The following is a 20,777-nucleotide window of genomic DNA, read 5'->3' as shown; positions in this document are numbered from 1 at the left end:
GGACCCCCACCTCCCTTTTCTGTCTCCTCTCTGCTGTCTGCTCTGCCCCGCTCCCCCCCCCCCCTCCGCCAGGCCTGGCCTCTCCCTCCTGTCCCCTCTCCTCTCTAATAAAGCCCATCTAACTCTGGTAGCCATGGCCCGTGACTCTTCAACCGAGCCAGCACGGTTCTTCCTTTCAGACAGGAACTCGCGCTCTGTCAGGCTGAGGAGTTGGTGAGGTGAGAGGTGGTGGCTGTGGCTGGCTTTGCTTCTCAGATCTTTCAGTGTTCACCCTGATATCTGGCTCTGGGTTTTTATTGTAAGACCATTTGGGATTCGTGCCACAAAATGTGGCTTAAAAAAAAAATCCATAGGGGTTGGGGAGTTAGCTCAGTGGTAGAGCGCTTGCCTAGCAAGTGCAAGTCCCTGGGTTCAGTCCTCAGCTAAAACAAAACAAAACAACAACAACAACAACAAATCCATAGAACAGTGTATATGTGTCTTTCTCCTGTGTCCATTCTTCTGTGAAAATTAAGGTCATAAATAAGGATATTCAAACAACTCCTTAAGAGCCTGCTTTAAACTGGGTGGTACATGTGTCTGCAGCTCTACTGGCCCAGACTTAGGCAACTGAGGGAAGTGGACACTTGAGCAAGTGAACGGAGGCCAGTCTGAGCAGTACATCCATACTTCACAGGGGTGGAGGAAACAGCCAAAGCCTCCAAGACTCAGGATCCATTCCTTAAGAGGGGACAGAAACAATTTTAGAATTATGAGGAGGGGAAAGACTGTTGTAGAACACTGTCTTCTGGAAATGACATGACCAATGACTTCTTGAATTTATGGTAGCTTGTATGGTTAACAGCACCGCTTGATGAACACCACTGCACCGCATTAAAACCAACATTGGTGCTGTGACAGAGCAGGCTCTCCCAGGGCTCTGCATCAGGACCCTGTACCGAGGTTTCTTTCCGTTTACTGGGCCGCCAGACTGCTCTGCACAACACCAGCAGCCCAGATTAGTGAGTTTTCCTTTTCCAATTCCTCGTCATTTCCCGCGACTGTAGCCTGAGATACATTTCTCGCTGCTGGATGGGGTGGGGGTGGGGGTCCTTGGACTGTATGCACCACAACTCACTCTCTCAGAGAAGCATTGAATGCTGTCAGACCCCATGGGGTCCTCTGGGTACATACGCCCCTAGCCCTTACCCCCCTCTTGACATAGGTGCGGTAACTTGTGCTGATTCACAGATCCTTCCCTAACCTCAGGGATGCCTGAGACTGGGGGCTTGAATCCCACTTGTTATTTTAATTTTAATTTTTTCCTCTCAGCCGCAGTCATGGGACACAAAGGCTTCTTCCTCTCGGTCCCACTCCTCCTCTGAGAAATGCCTTAACATCCCTAGACACCAGTAAATATGGCTGCTTGGACCCCAATATTCCACAGGATTATTTAACTTCTGCCAGCGAATGGGCAAATGAGAAGAGTCACCTTATCCCCATGCTTTTTACCTAAGCTCTGAACTCTCCGCCCACCTTTTTAAAATTTATTTATTATGTGCAGTGTTCTGTCTGCACATATCCCTGCAGGCCAGAAGAGGGCGCCAGATCTCATTACAGATGGTTGTGAGCCACCATGTATTGCTGGGAATTGAACTCAGGACCTCTGGAAGAGCAGTCAGTGCTCTTAACCTCTGAGCCATCTCTCCAGCCCCGTGAACCCTCCCTTTCTGAGCCTTTCTCTCCTGTCCATGTGCAACCTGAACCTAAGGAAACGCTGACTCCAAGACCCTCAGCTTATCTGACCTCAGCTCTATTCTCTGTCATGGGGTGGTCACTCCTGCCCAACTGTGGCTCCCACCTGCACTCTGTCACCGGAGCAGTCCTGAGCAGCACGGACAGGTCTGGAAGCAGGCTAGGATGCATGCAAATGAGTTTAGGATCAGGACCCATGTTGGGATTATAATAATCCAGATGACTCTCTAGTCAGATATCAGTTTACAACCTGCCTCATGGCAGGTCTTCCTAAAGCTGTCCTCAAACCAACGAACTATCAAAAGCTAAACAAACAAACAAACAAAAAAACCAAAACAAAAATATATATAATACAAGAATACGGAATAAATCCATCTCATGTCTCCCATAGCTTCCCCACATCAGGGCTAACTTAAGCATCTGGAGAGAGGACCCCGACCCCACAGACAGAAGTCTCAGACGTGGCATTTAAGGTGCCATGGGAGAGATGAGAAAGCCCATGAACAGAACTGCCAAATGCTGGCACATGTTACCCCAGTAGCTGCATAGAGGTTTCCAGGTCCCTGTTTTAAATGTGTGCTAGAACAGGCCACGTGGGCCATCAATGGAGCCTTGTTCAAAGTGCCACCTAGAGAGATGCTGGTCAGCTGACTGCCCAAGTGCACCTCATGGCATGGGGACATCAAACAAAGACCTCCAAAGCTTGGCCACGGGCTCACAGGGAACCCAGGATGCAGCATGGGGTGATTCTTTTCCTTCCTTTTGGACACCCAAGCCACTTCCTCAGCCCTGAGGGAGTTTTAGGGTCCCACCTCTCCTCATTTCCTATTGTCAGGGTAGGGGTACGGCCTTACCCACTTCACCAGACCCCACCACTTAACTGTCCTTTCAGGGTTACTTAATGGGAAAAGATTTCCCAGCTAAGGTAGGAGCTTTCATTTCATTGCTCCCTCCATGTGCCACACTCCAGACCGGTCAGCAGTACTTCCCATGCACAGTGACACAGACAAGGCCCTGCTCTCTCTCAAGTTCCAGAGGACACCAGGATCCACTGCCTTGTCACCAATTCCAGAAGAATGAGGTCTTACCCCACAAGCTTTTCTCTTCCTGGTTCCCTCTTCTAATTAACTACTCAGCTAATTGTTACGGGATCACCATAGAGCTGGAGTCCAAGGACCATCAAGTATACCCAGACGGTAAGGAACAGTAACAATCCAAAGGTATTTACACTCCCAGATCCCAAAGGGTCTGGGCTCTACAAAAAACAGACATTAATATAACAATCTATTACTGTTAGCACTCAGCAACTGACCACCTGTGTCTCCTGGATGCTAAACTAATAAAGGAAACAGGTGCCTTAAAATAATCTGTCTCAGAACGCCTGTCTGGCCTGGACAGGTGTCTCCATAACGGGTAAGGCGACCTGCTGACGTCCCATGCAACCTAAGTCAGAAGCTCATTTTTTAGTAAAAGGTGGGGACCTGTAGGTCCCTGGCCCCCGTTTTGGTTAACTGTTGCCTTGCTTGCTGACCTTGACCTTGATATCCTCCCTATGCTAATTCCCTGCGAGACTCCACCCTCCTGAATGCTTAAGGGAAGCTCCTCGGCTGTGAATCCAGCATATTGGGCATCAACAGCTTAGATGCAAGATTGTAAAACATCAGGAGCGGGGGTGGGGATTTAGCTCAGTGGTAGAGTGCTTGCCTAGCAAGCGCAAGGCCCGGGATTCGATCCTCAGCTCAAAAAAACAAAAAACACATCAGAAGCAAACTTCTGCCAACCGGGGTTCCCCCCACTGTGCTTTAAGTCTGTATTTAAGACCTCCTCCTTCCTTCATAAATGATGTTCAACATTCCAAAAAAAAAAAAAGAGAGAGAGGGAGAGAGAGGGTCAGGATCATGATGGGGAAACCCACAGAGACAACTGACCAGTGCTAGTTGGAGCTCACTGACTCTGGACTGACAGCCCGGGAACCTGCATGGGACTGAACTAGGCCCGCTGAATGTGGGTGACAGTTGTGTGGTTCAATCTATTTGTGAGGTCCCTGGCAGCGGACCAGGACTTATCCCAGGTGCATGAACTGGCTTTTTGGAGCCCATTCCCTGTGGTGGGATACTTGCTCAGCCTTGATACAATGGGGAGGGGCTAGGCTCTCCTTCAACTTGGTATGCCAGACTTTGTTGACTACCATGGGAGGCCTTACCCACTCTGAGGAGTGGATGGGGGTAGAGTGGGAGGGAGGTGAGGAGGTGGGAAAAGGGGAGGGAGGGGGAACTGGAGTTGGTATGTAAATTGGAAAAAAATTAATAAACATATTTAATAAAAAAATAAATTTTTTTTTAAAAAAAATCTGTCTCAGATAAGGCTTATCTCAGGTAAAAATTAAAAGTATGTCCCAAATATCCCTCTCTCCTCCTCCTCTCTCTCTCTCTCTCTCTCTCACCTTCACTAACACTAACCAATACAGCTGAGTACTAGAATATTACACTATCATGGTCACCAGTGCAAGACTTTAAATTTCCCATGGCTGCTTCTTAATATGTTTAAAAATTCTTCCGAGCTCCATAGAATCTACCTGGACAGGTCAGCGAGCTCCAGAGCCAGCTTGAATTCACCTGGACAACACCTTGTCAGACGACTCCAGAGCAGCATACAACAATCCTCCAGGACACCCTGTTACCTCAGAAGCCCTCTTCCCTAAGCCCCCAAGAGCCAACCGATGCCCACCAAGTCAGACTGAAGCAGCTTTCAGGAGATACAGCGCCCCTTCACCCACCTTTTTTTATAAGCAATGAATCTAGAATGTGGGAATTCCTGGCCACTCCCCTCTAGCTACATGACTGCGCGTACCTGCACAGTTCAGTAACCAAGCAAGGGGCCTCACATCCTACATAATAGGTGATTGCGTAATTTGCATGCAGCGTGATCATGCAATCTATGTGTATGCATAGCATAGCTCCATAAGTCCATATGCGCATGTGCAGGGGAATCCATAAGAAGTGGATCACAGACTCCTCCTTCTTCTTCTCCTCCCCATCTCTCTCTGCACGTGTCTTCCACAGGCCTGGTCACACTCTCTGCTGTCCCTCTCTTCTAATAAACTCTGACAGTGGGTTTTCTTGTGCCTCTTTGTCTTTCTCCTATGGTAACAGCGCCACTTAATGAATAACATTGCAGCGCCGCCGCATTAAAACCAACAGTAGCCACAGGGAAGGTGTTCCTGTAAATAACCACTCCCACATGCTACTGGTAAGCAACCCTGATGAAATGTTGAAGTTCCACCCCACCCCCCCCCCACCCCCGCCTTGCGGGCCACAAGAATATATCATAGAGACTCATCTGTGTATTAAAGCTATACTTTGACTGGCCAAGGGTCTGTCAAAAGGCAGGCCATTTATTATGAATATTTGGTGTTATCCAGCTTTTAATATTTCAGCTGTCTTCTGCTATGAGATTCTTGAGTGCCCAGATACTAGAGACCATTTGGCAAACAGCTAAGCCTAGAAGCTGAACCTCTAGGTAACTAACTCCCCCACTGAGCCTAGGAGACAGACAGGCTACTAGATGTATAGTTTCGTTTACTATACAAATCAAGTTCAGATCTTCCACTGCCCTAGAGCAACTTCTTAGAAAAAGGGTTTCCTCCCACCAGGTGCTTCAAGCTGTGATACAGATTGACTAGCTATCAGTTCTCCTCCTGAAAGACCCCCTACAATAGCTTTAGCTTGACTGCTGAAGGCTTAAACATAAAGAACAGGATATCTGCAGTTCAGGGGAAGAAGGCCAAACAGGAGTTCATAACTATGGTAGGCCACCCGGCCTTGGGAGAGAAACAGTTGAGTCAAAACAGGATATCTATGGTGGGCCACCTGGCCTTGGAGAATAGACAGTTGGGCTAGGAAAACACCACTGTGCCCTAGACAAGGCCAAGTCAGCCGCACACACCAAATTTCCGAGAATTAAGCATATGTCCCCAAGTTCACCCTGGCCTTATTTGAATCAACCAATGGGAACCCTGTAACTATGCTTCTCGCTTCTGTAACCGTGCTTCTGCCCCTGGGATCCTATAAAAAAGTCCCCCTTTCCCTAGGAAGGCGCGCAAGTCCTCCGAGAGACTTGTCGCCCCAGGTACCTGTGTATTCAAATAAACCCTCTTGCTGTTTGCATCTGATGGATGGTTTCGGTGTGTTCCTTGGGTTCGGGGTCTCTCCTGAGGGAAGATCCCCCCCGGGAATCTTTCACTCCCCAGCCTGTCAGAAAACTGGCAGCAGAGAAAACCAGTGGCAGTTTTACTTTTAGTGACTTATTTCTTTACCCTATCACCTGTAAGTTTCTAGTTTGAGCACACTTATGATAGACTCATAATGCTTTCACCTAACCTCAGTACGGACATGTTCCTAGCCTATAAATTCCTTCTCTGATTTAGTCCAGCTCCTATCTAACTCCGCCTTTATTCTTTCCCCATTTTGGGTTGCAAATGAAGTTGCCAGAAAGCTTCTGGTGGGGACCCTGCAATTCTTATGTTGTATTGTAAACATGAAGGTGTTGCTGTCTTGAGAAAGACAAAGACGAGTCCCTAGAGAAGGGCAGAAGAGCTCTGTGGATCTAGATTCATCCCCGCACGGTTGGTAGTGTCTCTTCTGGGCCCCTGGGAAGGGTAATATTAAGGCAGGTCCTATACTAGTATACGAACCCCCGCCCCCCAAAAAAACAAGTCATGAAAGTAATAGAGGAACTAGTTGGGAAGAGGAAGGAGATTAGTGGGAAGAGGATGACGGAGGGTAAGGGGGGAGATATACATTCAAACTGCCTTATATACGTGTATGAAAATGTAAAATGGTGCACAACTGAACCCCTGGCATGCGGGACCACAGCTGGAGGCCAGCAAGGTCCACACATCAAGTCTCAGGCCATCAAAACCAAACTTGTGTTTACAGCCATAGGGCAGATGTGGAGGCTGGAAGACAATTTGTAGGAGCTGGTTGTTTCCTTTCACCACGTGAGTTCCAGAGATGGAAAGGAGGACGTCAAGTTTACAGCAAGCACCTTGACCCACCATGCCATCTCAACAGCAGCATCCTATGCTTTACTTCTCTGAGACAGCATCTTGTTAGGCAGCCCGGGCTTGATTTGAACTCACAATGATCCTCCTGCTTCAGCCTCTCAAGTACCAGAATTATATGTATATGCTATCAAACCCAGCTCAAAACTAATTAATTTAGGAGTTAGGCAGATGGCTCAATGATTAAGAACATATGTTGTTTATGCAGAGAACGCAGGTTCAGTTCTCAGAACCCACATGGCAGTTTACAACTGTCTTTAACTCCAGTTTCAGGGTATCTGACATCTTCTGACCTCTTCAGGAACCAGGTACACACATGGTGCGACACATACATGTAGGCAAAACATAAAGAAAAATTTTCAAGTCTTACCAAAACAGCTAACACAAAAACTTGGGCCAGGTAGTGGTGGCACATTCCTTTAATAAATGCTAGCATGGGCTGGAAAGATGGCTCAGAGGTTAAGAGCACCGACTGCTCTTCCAGAGGTCCTGAGTTCAATTCCCAGCAACCACATACATGGTGGCTCACAACCATCTGAAACGAGATCTGGCACCTTCTTCTGTATACATAATAAATAAATAAATCTTAAAAAAAATAACTTAAAAAAAAAATAAATGCCAGCACTCGGGAGGCAAAGGCAGTCAGATCTCTACAAAGTGACTTCTAGGACAGCCAGGGTTACACAAAGAAACCTTGTCTCAAAAAACAAAAATTTTTTTGGTATGAGAACTAGAATCCAGAGCTTTGAGCTTTTGAAGCAAGGGCTTGACCCTGAGTTGTAACAACGATTTAGCTTTTAAAGCAGCACCATATTGTTTTCCGTTATGACTACCATTTTATATTGCCACAGTGTACAACTGTTTCAATTCCTGCACATCTTTAGCAATATTTGTTATTTTGGGGGGTTTTGCTTGTTTCCCCTTTTGGGGGAAACGATTCAAGACAGGGTTTCTCTGTGTATCTCTAGCTGTCCTGGAACTCTGCAGACAAGGCTGGCCTTGAACTCCGCCTGCCTCTGCCTTCTGAGTACTGGGATTAAAGGCATGCACCACCACCTGCAGCTCCTGCTCCTGCTCCTGCTCCTGCTCCTGCTCCTGCTCCTGCTCCTGCTCCTACTCCTCCTCCACCTCTTCCTCCTCCACCACCACCTCCTCCACCACCGCCACCTCCTCCTCCTCCTCCTCCTCCTCCTCCTCCTCCTCCTCCACCACCACCACCACCACCACCACCACCACCACCACCACCACCACCACCACCACCACCCGGCTTGCTTGCTTCTTTCTGAGTCAGGATCTCACTATGCTGAGTTCCCTCTACCCACTGAAGGCTGGTGGACCCAGCCTCCAGACTTAGCTCCTATTTTGTTTGTTTTGTTTTGTTTTTTTGAGCTGAGGACCAAAGAACCCAGAGCCTTGTGCTTGCCAGGCAAGCGCTCTACCACTGAGCTAAATCCCCAACCCTTTTGTTTTGGTTTTGATAGTGGTCCTTGGGACAGATATAAATGACATCTCAGTACAGTTTTGACTGTATTCTAATGATCAGGGATGTTGACTTTTCATATGTTTGTTGGCCATTTGTATCTTTTTTTGGAGAAATGTCTATCCATGACCTTTGGGCATTCTTTTTTTCTTTTCTTTTTTTGTTTTTTTCATTTTTAAATTTGTTTTTTACTGATTTTGAAAGTAATTTATGTTTGGTGTTTAGGAAAAAAATCAACCATTAAACAAAAAAAAAGGACTATTCCCTAAGTCTTCTACTGAAAGAAATTTCACCACCGTCTGCAAGGTCACAAAGCTCCTGGCTACTGCCTCCTCTGGGCCAGTTTCTACAAGCAAGGACTTTAATATTCCCAACAATAGCCACATTCATCTCTTACTGCTTCCAGGTCTTTGTACTTCCCTTTCCTTTGCTAGGAAGCCTCTCTAGTCCTGAGCCACCCTGCCAAACCAGACATCCACTTCCTTTCCTTTCCACCATTGAGAAGAAATGTGTCCTCCCCAAAGCCACTGAGATCCTCAATCTACTGTTGGCCCTCAGGTACGTAACACTAGTCTGACTATCACTGTCCTACTGAAGTAATCTCATGTTTGCCTCTTCCCAGCAAGAGGAGCAGTTTGTAAAGAAAGAGTCCTTAAATCACAGGAGTCAGAAAACGCCGCTCTCAACACAATGTTCTAGTTTCCTGACTACTCAGATCAGAAGGAATGTGAGAACAAACACTGAGAGGCCAGCAATGCTAGGACACAGTCACAGAACTGGGAGGCAGAGGCGGGCAGATCTCTGGGAGTTCCAGGCCAGTCAGAGCTACACAATCAGATCTATTTAAAACAAAAACAAATGCAGGGCAGGGTGTGGCAATCTGAGCTTGTAATCCCACCCCTGAAAAAAGAGGCTCTTAGTGAGTTTGAGTAACCCTGGACTATACAATTACTCCAGGCTCTGTCAAACAGAATGAGGCTGGTGACCGGTGTCAGTAGATAAAGACTGCCAAGCCTGCTAATCCGAGTTCAATCCCTAGAACCTACATGGTAGAGGGGTACCTATTCCTGCAAATTATTCTCTGACCTTCATACATTTGCTAAAGCACATGTGTCCACATACACACAAAAGACATAAATGTGTAAAATACACAATCACACACCCACACTGGCAACCTCTCTTGAAAGCCATAAATCCCCTCCAAAAAGATGTAGCAACCTGGGAAGAGGAACTAACCCATAGGACAGTTCAAATGCCTGTTCATCTTATCCTTAAATCACCTAGGTTACCATCCCTATGAGGACAGCACATCAAATCCTCAATTTTACTGACTGCATCTTTGTCTTCCTGTGGGCCCCTAGGCTACTCTCGGAGTACAGATTAACCTATCTGCCTCTTTTTCGGCCTCCAGTCAGATTGTCAAAACGCTGTGAGGAGCAGGAAGGTCTTTTCCTCCCCTACACTTGCAACAAAGGCATGTCTGTACAGTTCCTATCGACTGCCTCTCTGTAGATACTAACTGAATTTGATGAATAAAATTGGGTATTTATTTCTTAGTGTACACACACACACACACACACACACACACACACACACACACACACACACAGTGCTAGGAATCAAACCCAGGCCTTACGTACATTAAGCACACACTTGACCACGGAGACACACCTCCAGCCCCATTTGAACCACTCTGAAGTATCAAGAGGCACTGTTGCTGTCATTTTTTTTTTTTGTCTGTATTTTGTTGAAACTGTCTCCTGTGTAACCCAGACTGAGGCAGAACTAACTAAGCTGCCTCCAACTGGAGATCTCTCTGCCCTGTCATCAAAGTGCTGAAATGATAGGTAGCTACTACACTGTGGTTGGCTGGGTTTTTTTTTTTTTTTTAATCTTCTTTTATAGATGGGGCCTGGTACAGGGTGACTTCAAACTTGAACCTATAATCCTCTTGATCTACTCTCCTTGGGGTTCTGTACCCCACTATGCCTGGTTTATACAGTGTTAGGAAGCAAACCCAAAGCTTCATGCACTCTTGGCAACCATTCCACTAAGTTGTATCAAATTATTTCTATTTGCGTGTGTGAATGCTTGCCACATGTCTGAGCGGCTATGGAAACCAGAAGAGGGCACTGGGTTCTCAGGAGCTGTGGTTACAGGCAGTTGTGAGCTGCCCGATGTGGGTTCCGGGAACCAACTGCATCCTCTGGAAGGGCGGCAAGTACACAGCTGAGCCACCTCCCCAGTTCCCACAATTCTCCATCTTAAATATTAAATCACTACTCAATATTAGGTCAGAATTGTAGTTCATTACATATTCTAGATATCAGTTGCTTCTAAGATACATGATCTGCAAGTATTTTCTTCCAATTCTACATGTTAACTCTTGAGGATAAGCAAAAAGAACTATTAGCTCCACACAATCGGCAATTCAATGATACAATGTTTCACAGTCTTTAAAATAACTATATCAGGGCTAGGGCTAACTCAATGGTGCAGTGCTTGCCTAGCATCCAGTAGGTCCTCTGCTCAAATACTAACACCACAAAATGGATTCAACACTGTAACACAGTAAATTTATAAGCAAGCAACAGTCATTTTTCATAAGTTAACTAATTATACATATGTACATGCTACATTTTAATGATTAGCAACATCAACATGCCAGTATCATTATACCAACATCATCACAAACATGAATGATGAATTCTTTTCACTCTGAAGTTGTAACAGCTATGTCACTAGGTAATTTCTTTTAATGGGTAATAATTTTATGGCTCCCATTATAGTTGTAAGAGACCACAGACATACATAGTGATCTGCTAAGGACCAAAATGTTAAGTAAGTTTTGTAATGACTGCTTGCTTTTGTGGAAGCAGTTCCTGAGGGCAGAAACTATCTGACAGGACAGTCTAGTTACCCCATGGCATTCACATGTATGCCATGGCATGCTCAGGAGAGCATGGCACTGTCATTCATAGCCCTCTACAGAAGGAGTTCCCAACAGAGCTCTTCGAAAACAGCTATGGTGGGGATGGAGAGACAGCTCAGTGGTCAAGAGCAGTTGCTGCTTTGGCAGAGGACCTGGTTCAGTTCCTAGAGTAACAGGGCCCCAGACCTCAGCACCACTGACTCCATGATGGAAGTGCCCCTCAGACCGTAAAACTCAGCAGGTAGACAGCACCACCTGCCAAACTAAAAGAAAGCCCTAATCCTTCAAAGTCCATAGTTCTGAGAAAGACTCTGAATGTACTAATCTTGCTTTTTAGCTTCTGTAGATCCAATTCTGGCTAACTGTTCTTGTTAACTGAAATATGCCAACCCAGAACATGGTTTTTGTGCCTAAAATCTCACCCTGATAACGGCTCAGTGCTACACTGGGATTCCAAACACTCAGTGTAGCTGTCAGCCAGCTAGTAAAGACTTTCTCTTGTATTAAATCCATGTCCAAGCAATCTTCTCTGGTGGATACCCATAACACCAGCACCACATGGAGGCTCACAACCATCTGTAACTCCAGTTCCAGAGGACCTGGTGCCCTCTTCTGGCCTCTATGAGCACCCTATGCACGTGGTGCTCCAACAATACTTGAAGATAAAACACCCCAACACTTAAAAATAAAGATATATAAATCTACAAATGACAACAGAGTCTTTTCTTTATAACAAAAAGTAAATTCTTTTCCCTTCTTCACCTTTATTAAAATCCACTAAGTGTAAAGAAGAATTATTTTCAATTGCTGTGTTGGCTGGTTTTTGTCAACTTGACACAAACCTAGACATTATCTGAGAAGAGGCAATCTCAAATGAGACAATGTCTCCACCAAAATGGCCTGTGAGCAAACCTGTGGGGTATTTTTTTTAATTAAAAATTGATGCGGAGGGCCCATCTCACTGTGGGTAGTGCCTCCCCTGGGCAGATAGTCCTGGAAACATCTGATGGGAAGTAAAGGCACGGAGACAGGAACAGCTGAGATCTCACATCTTGTTCCACAAACAAGAGGCAGAGAATACACTGGGAATGGTGTAAGGCTTTTGAAACCCCAGCGGCACATCTTGTCTAACAAGGCCACACCTCCTAACCCTTCCCAAACAGTTCCAGCAACTGGGGACCAGGTGTTCATCAAACGTGCAGGCCTAGGGGACATTCTCATTCAAACTACCACACCCTCTTAGTCTCCAAGTCTGAGCCTGGCCTGGATCCTGCAACCCGGCAACACCTCCACCCCCACCCCTCCACCCCCACCTCCCGCACACACACACTTACACACACAAAACCTCTAATTTCTGTGACAAGCACTGGAGTGTGACAGAGTAGGATACCCACATCCTTTTGTAGCCTTCTCCAACAGTGATGCAGGACATATATACACAAGCTGCTCTGGCCAACAAGACACCAGTGAAAGTTGTAAGAGTCACAGAAGCAAAGGTCTGTTAAGTGCACTAAGACCTGCCCTTTGTGTCAGCCGTCAGGACACTCTGCCCTGTCTGAAGATGAGGCAGTGGGGGTGGGAGGAGGTAGGAGCAGGGAGTGAGGGAGGAAGAGAGAGGGGCTACTATGCTGGCTGAATATAACTTTCAACAGACAGATGGCTGAGCAGTCTTACCATGAACCCAACTCACTTACTTGTGAGAACTAATCAATTAATTCTTTTCATTTTCCATTTGTATGTATATGCGCATTTGCATGTGTTATGGGCAAAGGTCTGTGTGGATGCACATGTGTGAGTGTCAGCATGCATGAAGAGGCCAAAAGTTGATGTGGGGAATGATGCTTCATCTCTCTTCTACCTTACTAGGTGAGGCAGAATCATTTCATCACACGCAGGGCTCATGGGAGGGAAGGGAATAAAATAATAACAAATTCAGCACTCAGGTGTGTAGATGCATATACACGTTGAGTGCACACATATACAGAGAGGCCCAAGGTTAATGTCAGGAACCCTTCTCTATCCTTCTACCACCTTATTCAATGAGACAGAACTTCTCAACCAAATTCAGAGCTTGCAGATGACACCTCTCTGCATGCTAGCTTGTTCTGGGGATCTCTTGTCTCCACCGTCCAAGGCTGAAGTTACAAGCACAATTCTATGCCCACTTGGAATATATGTGGGTTCTGGGGGTCTGAACTATTATCCTTAGATTTGCAATGTCAAGCCCTTAACCACTGAGCTATCTTCCCAGCCTGTTATTCTTTTAAAGGCGTGAATCAACATATGACTTGGCTTATGGACAGTCTTCTAAATTTTCTGTGCCCATGAGAAGCTATCTCTAAAAAGAATACCTAAAAACTGTCCTATGATATAAGAAAATGGACAGTTTTAGGATGAAGTATATTCTTTAGGCCAATGAACAAAAACATTATAAGCCAGAAGTACAAACATACTTAAATAACTTTTTGATACCAAGGATTGAACCCAAAGCCTTAGACATTCGAGGCAAGCATTCTAGCAAGCTACACTCCCAGCCCACTGGTTTTAAATAATGTTGGGACATTTCCTTTTTATGTGTCAGGGTGAAAGGTGCTCGTGCCACAGCCAGTGTGTGGAGATCAGAGGACAATTTGTAGCAGTCAGTTTTTCCCTCTGGTCATGTGGGTTCTAGGGAATCAAACTTACACCATCAAGCTTGGTAGGTAAAATACTGTTACCCACTGAGCCAGCCAACCAGCCCTCCAGCCCACTGATCAGAAGTCACTTTATGAGAAGTCTTTTTTAAAAAAGCAAAACTCTCACCTCAAAAATTTACTGTTCCCTTCTCCATCATCATCAAAATCCAGCCTGGAAAAAGACAACAAAAAATATTCTGAGTCTACTGATAACATAGAATCTTTTTGGGGGGGGGGGGTGAGCTGAGGATTGAACCCAGGGCCTTGCGGAAGCGCTCTACCACTGAGCTAAATCCCCAACCCGATAACATAGAATCTTAAGAAAGTAAACTAGATTCATACAAGATGCCTATGTGTTCACCTAAATAGAAGGAAAACAAAGTGAGCAGGAGCCAAACAAATTTATACTACATGTTTATTTTCATAGTGTCCTAACCGGGCAAAACAAACCAGCCATGGTGGCACATGCCTATAATCCCACCATCCAGAAACTGAGATGAGGACTGAAAGGCCACCCTCAGATCCACAGGAAGTTCTAGAATAGCCTTTGTTACATAATGAGAACCTGTTTCAAAAAGCAAAAGGAAGGAGGGAAAAGCAGCAGCAGCAGCACAGCTGAGACCGCCACAGCAGGGATTTGTAGACAGGAGGCAAGTACTGTAACCAGGAAGACACAGAGAAGTGTAAACAGTTCCCACCGTCTAAGCTCAGCTCAGCCAGGAGACTGTACAACCTCTCCTTTAGAGCATAAACTGAGCATGGTGGCACACACCTGTAGTCCTGTCACATGGGAGGTGGCAACAGGATGATTAGGAGTTCAAGTTCAACCTGGGTTATACTGCTGAGTTCAAGATTAGCCTGGGCTACATAAGATTCTGCCTGGAAAAAAAAAATCCTAAGATCTATTTTTCATTTTTATGGTCTAATCTAAGCCCTGTTTACCAAGTTTCAACAACATCTTTCAAAGCAATGATATTATATAAAGGAAAGAAGACACAGCAAGTCAAGTTGTTAGTCTAAACATGAAACATACACCATATTCACGTAACTGGCCAGCCTTGGTGGCACATACCTTTAACTCAAAGTACTCAGCAAGTAGAAGCAAAAGGATGGTAAATCCAAGGCCAGCCTGAGCTACACAGTCAGACCCTGTCAAGAGAGAGAAAAGCAAGAAAGCAAGATCACATGCACACAAGATACTGTGGGACATGTGGCAAAAATAAAATTAGCCTGGGGACTTTTCAGCCTAGACAATTGCAAATATAAAATGAAGGGCCAGAGAGATGGTTTAGCAGATTAAGGAACTTGTCACCAAGCCTACGGGCCTGAATTGGGTCCCTGAGACCCAAATACTGAAGAAATCACAACCACGGGTTCTTTTCTAAATACACACATAGAGTAAATAAAATAACTTAATATAAGTGACAATGTGGTTTAGTTTTCTGACACAAGATCTTTCTACATTGCTCTGGTAGACCTGGAAATCCCTATATACACCAGGCTGGCCTCTCTCAAGTGCTGAGATTAAAGACGTGTGCCAGCACACCCAGAGGTAGTGACAACTGCTTGTACCCCTGGAACACAGGAAAACAGGGGCAGGAAGGTCACGAGTGGAAGGCCAGTTTGGGCTACATGGTGAACTCTAGGCCAACAAGGCTACACAGCAGGATTGTCTCAAACTAGGTGTGGTAGTCACATGTGTTTGTTTCCAAGCACCTGAGAAGGGGAACCAAGAGGAAGAGGAGCCCAGGCAGCTGGGGCCACAGGAAAGCTGTATCAAAATAATACAAACTAATTAAACAGACTTTGTTACAAAATAAAAAAGCAAACACTTCTTTAAATGTGTTTTTAATGTTGACAAGACTATCTTTTATGATGTTTTAAAAGATTTTATTTTATTATGTCTTTTGGGGGCATGTGCACATGTGAATACAGGTGCCCACAGAGTCCAGGAAAGGACATCAGGTCCACTGAAACTGAAGTCACAGATGGTCGAGAGCCTCCAAAAGGAGGTGCTAGCTACGGCATTCAGGTTTCCTGTAAGAGCAGTGTGCACTCTTAACCACTGAGCCATTTCTCTGGAACTCAAGATTTCTTTTCATGTGTTTTTCTGCAAAAGATAGAGACATAAAACTGTAATCCTAGCATTCAGGGGAAGATCATGAGTTCCAAACCTGGGGTACACAAGATCTTATTTCAAAAACAAAATAACAAGAACAGGCCACAGCGAGGGAAAGCAGCGCAGAGGTAGAGCACTAGCCAAGAACTCGCAAGGCCTTGCGTTCGAGCCCACCAGCCCTCCTCCACCACACTTACACTCGTCAAAATGTAGTAGCAAAAAGTGGGTAAGACAGCACCTACTGTCCCGGTGCTTCTAAAGGAATGTATTTATTTATAAATGTAGTATTTGTGTGTGTGTGTTTGAGTGTATAATATGTATCTAGGCACCACACATAAGTAGGGGTCAGGGGACAACTTGGTGGAACTGGTTTTCTCCTTCTACCTTTATGTGGGTTCTGGGGATCACCAAAGGTAACTAGGCTCATAGGCAAGTGCCTTTAGCCACCGAGCTATCTCACTGGTCCTAAAGCAGCAGTTCTATCCTACATATCAGATATTTACGATTCATAACAGTAGCAAATTACAATTATGAAGTAGCAACAAAATAATTTATGGTTGGAGGTCAGCACAACATAAGGAACTGTATTAAAGAATCACGGCCTTGGGAAGGTGGAGAACCACTGCCCTAAAGCAACCTTCTTCCCAAAAGTGTTCCCAATCTTTACCATCCAAAATTAGTTTTTATATACTTTCAAAAAAAAAAAAAAGCTTTTTTTCTGTTAATTTTCTTTGTTTTTAGTTTTGTTTTGAGATACAGTATCATTATGTACCCAGAACGGCCTCATATTCTGCATCATCCTGACCCATCCCTTATTGAGTAATAGGATTTCAGGTATGAGCCACCATACCTCACTTAGTTTTCCCATATTCTATCTTGCATTTTGTGTGTGTGTGTGTGTGTGTGTGTGTGTATGACTATCAGAACTTTAGAAACTTGAAAACAACGGATGTGTCTCATCTATCTTTAGAGTCTATTAGCAATCATACAACAAGGCCACATTTGAATCTGGTACTTAATGAATACTTTTAGAACTAAACAGACTGTGCATTCCAAGCCAAAGAAAGTATCAATAACTTAGAAAAGAAGTAAGTTTAACAAAATGATTTTGAGAATACAAACAGAAGAGCTTAAGGAAAGCCAACAGTTTTCTTTACTGGGGGGTGTGGGGCTGTTTAAGACAGAATTTCTTTGTGTAGCCTTGTGGAACTCTCTCTGTAGACCAGGTTGGCCTTCAGCTCACAGAGATCCGCCTGCCTCTGCCTCCCAAGTGCTGGGATTAAAGGCATGTGCCACCACTGTCCCCAGCCGACAACAGTTTTCTTCACAACAGTGAAATCATTGGTCTTTGCCATAGTCCTTTACCTTCCAGAGAGGTTTGTTTTGGTTTGGTGTATGTACTTTTTTTTTAAGCCTGCTTATCAATAAAGATACATTGAGGCTGTTCTTCTAGAGGCCCCAGCTTCAATTCCCAGCAATCACATGGCAACACACAGCTATCTTTAACTACTAAGTTCCAGGGCATCCAACATCCTCATGCAGACGTGAATGCAGACAAATACCAATGCACATGAAATAAAATTAATTTAAAAAAAAAATTTTTTTTAAAGATACATTGCCTGGCGATGGTGGTATACGCCTTTAATCCCAGCACTCGGGGAGCAGAGCCAGGCAGAGCTCTGTGAGTTCGAGGCCAGCCCAGGCTACAAAGTGAGTTCCAAGAAAGATGCAAAACTACACAGAGAAACCCTGCCTCGAAAAACCAAAAAGATACATCGAAAGAGAAGCCTTGGGAGCTGGAGAGATGGTTCAATGGTTGAGAACATTGACTGTTCTTCCAGAGACCCGGGTTCAATTCCCAGCACCCACATAGCAGCTCACACCTCTCTGTAACTCCAGTTCCAGAGGACCCAACACCCATGGCAAAACACCAATGCACATAAAATAAAAATAAATAAATTCAAAAAAAAAAAAGAAAGAAAAAAAGAAAGAGAAGCTTTTAAAGTTCAGAAACCACAGGGTGGTGGTGGTAGTGCACATCTTTGATCCCAGTATTCTGGATCCAGAAGTAGGTGGATCTCTGAGTTCAAGGCCAGCCTGATCTACAGAGTGAGTTCCAGCACAACCAGGGCTACACAGAGAAACCCTGTCTTAAACCAAAAAGAAAAAAGATACATCAGTGCAAACAAATTTTTAACCTGCTTAGAAATTTCCTCGTGAAACATATAAAGTGAACACTGTATGTGAAACACTTGGTTCCCTGAGTAAGAGGAGAGCAGTGACAGGCAACAGGCACAACAGTTTCATCTTTTCTTTACAGCTGTATTTCTACTCAAATTATATAGACATTTTAAAAAGAAATGCACATAAAATAGAAGCCTGCATAAGGAAAACTCCAGGGACAAAGAATTAGTTATGTGACAGCAACATAATAAGTAATCAATCAAAATGAGGTCAGGAACAGACAAGGAGGAGCAGAGACTAACTCAATGAAGCTGATTTTACAAGAGACACTGATGACATACATTCAAACTTACCCTGCTCGTCGCTTAATAGCCCTCTGTACAGCAGCTCCTCCACCTTGAATCCCAGGTCCAGGGTTTCCAGAAGCAATGGTGGGACCTAGCGATGGTACATCTGATGTCATTTCTGTCAGGAAAGAATATCATCAATATCCCCAACAATCAATGTCAAGACACCAACTAAAAACAATACTCATACCAGGGGTCATCACACAGTTAAGCAGGAGAGGTACTTACTGCTAACTCCAATGACTTTAATTCAATACTTAGCATCTCCATGGTGGAAAGAGAGAACTGATTCATAAGGTGGCCTCTGACCTCCACACATGCACTGTGACATCCCACAGTCATAGAAACAAATAAATATATTTAAACATTAAAAAAAAAAAAAAGAAAGAAATGCTCAAGCCAGGCCTAGTGGCAAACATCTGCAATCCCAGCACATGAAAGACTGGAGAGAGGAAAATCAAGATTTAAAAGTCAGCCAGACAGTAGTGGCTCATGCCCTTTATTCCAGCACTGAAGAGACAGGCAGATCTCTAAGTTCGAGGCCAGCCTAGTCTACAGAGTAAATTCCAGAACAGCCAGAGCTGTTATACAGAGAACCAACTCTGTGTCAAAAAAAAAAACAGAGTTCAAAGTCATCCACAAGAAAGACTGACTCAAAAATTCCACACACAAACTGCCCCCCCCCCCAAAAAAACAACACAAGAGTTGTGCTGCATTCCTTTAATCCCAGCACTTAGGAGGCAGAGACAGGTGGAACCCTGAGTTCCAGGCCAAACTGATCTACAAATCGAGTTCTAGGACAGCTACGGCTACACAGAAAAACTTGTCTCAAAACACAAAATGGGGTTGGGGATTTAGCTCAGTGGTAGAGCGCTTGCTTAGCAAGCGAGAGGCCCTGGGTTCGATCCTCAGCTCCACATACACACACAAAAAAAAACACAAAACAAAAAAGAAAGATTCAAGCTATAGATAAAATCTCAATCATGTATTAGAAGACCCACATATTTAGAATAGACAATTTTAAATAAAAATCATCAAGGTTTTAATTTAAAAAAATCACTGGTCAGGGTTGGAGAGATGGCTCAGTGGTTAAGAGCACTGGCTGCTCTTCCGAAGGTCCTGAGTTCAAATCCCAGCAACCATATGGTGGCTCACAACCATCTGTAATGAGATCTGGTGCCCTCTTCCGGCCTGCAGTCATACATGCTGTATACATAATAAATAAATAAATCTTTTAAAAAAAATCACTGGTCATACTAAGAATCAGGAAGATCTCAAATGGGGGGAAGGTGTCAACAGATGCTAACATTAAGATAAAACAGTTATTAGAATTATCTAGTAAGTTTTACAAGTAGTCATGATAAAAATTCTTCAGCAAGCAACTAAAAGAACATTTGAAACAAATGTTTTAAAAAATAACTTTAGTAAATAAAAACATAGGATATGGAAAAAAAAAAACCCAAAACTGGAAACTTTGGAAATAAAAACTGTAAGAGGCCAGGTGTGGTGGTTCATCCCTATAATGCTTGCATTTAAGAGGCAAAGGCAAAAGGATTGCATGTTTGAGACCAACTATGCTATATAGCTAATGTGAGGTCAGCATGGACTGGCTTTATAATAAGACTGTCTCAAGAGGAAGGGGAAACAAGTGTGGTTGGAGGGGAGAAAGCAGGGAGAATATATATGGATATTGGGTAGAGATAGATACATGTACAATTTAAATAAAAATGTCCTATGGTTTTATCAATAGATAGTGGACATCAGTGAAAATGAGCCAGAGCTCTAAAACAAACAAACAAACAAAAAACCAAACTAATCTGAACTGAGAGAACACAGGTAAGGGCAACAACAAACAGAAGAAAAACTACCAGGACTTCAGCTATCACCGGCTACAACAGAAAGCTGATATTCTGTCACAGGAGTCATGAAAGGAGAGGAAAAAAGAAAGCGGGCTGAGAAGTCTGTGGAAAATTCCTAATTTTGACAACAAATGTAAACCAACAGAATCAAGAAGTTGCAGAAACTCCAAAAATGAAAGATCCAAAGATTCTAGCACACATCATAATTAAACTTCGGAAAACTCAGAACAGGCTGAGTCTAGAAAGATGGCTCCATGGGCAAGGGAGCAGCCTGCTGAAGAGCCTGACCAAGCAGCCTGATCCCGAGTCAGGTACACAAGTGGAGGGGCAGAACTAACTCAGGCGAGCTGTCCTCCATCCCCAGACTTGTCAGGGTGCATACACA

At 44.4% G+C, this 20,777-nt stretch overlaps 1 protein-coding gene across 3 annotated transcripts in view; it reads right to left on the bottom strand.

Moving 5' to 3' along the window:
* Arnt (aryl hydrocarbon receptor nuclear translocator) overlaps window positions 1–20,777 on the bottom strand; it is an 85,265-nt gene that overhangs the window by 45,488 nt on the left and 19,000 nt on the right. For 2 of the 3 annotated variants that reach the window (XM_036189928.1, XM_036189929.1), the window contains exons 2-3: window positions 18,540–18,651; window positions 14,011–14,055 (exon numbers count right to left, since the gene is read on the bottom strand). In XM_036189928.1, coding sequence (XP_036045821.1) covers window positions 14,011–14,055; window positions 18,540–18,651 — 157 coding nt within the window. Of the gene's footprint in view, window positions 1–14,010; window positions 14,056–18,539; window positions 18,652–20,777 lie in introns of those variants that run through there. The other variant, XM_036189930.1, reaches the window with a different exon arrangement.

The sequence above is a fragment of the Onychomys torridus genome, chromosome 6 (assembly GCF_903995425.1).
Source record: "Onychomys torridus chromosome 6, mOncTor1.1, whole genome shotgun sequence".
Taxonomy (NCBI): domain Eukaryota; kingdom Metazoa; phylum Chordata; class Mammalia; order Rodentia; family Cricetidae; genus Onychomys; species Onychomys torridus.
The sequence above is the reverse complement of the archived record's forward strand: the minus strand, read 5'-3'. Positions and strand labels throughout refer to the sequence as shown.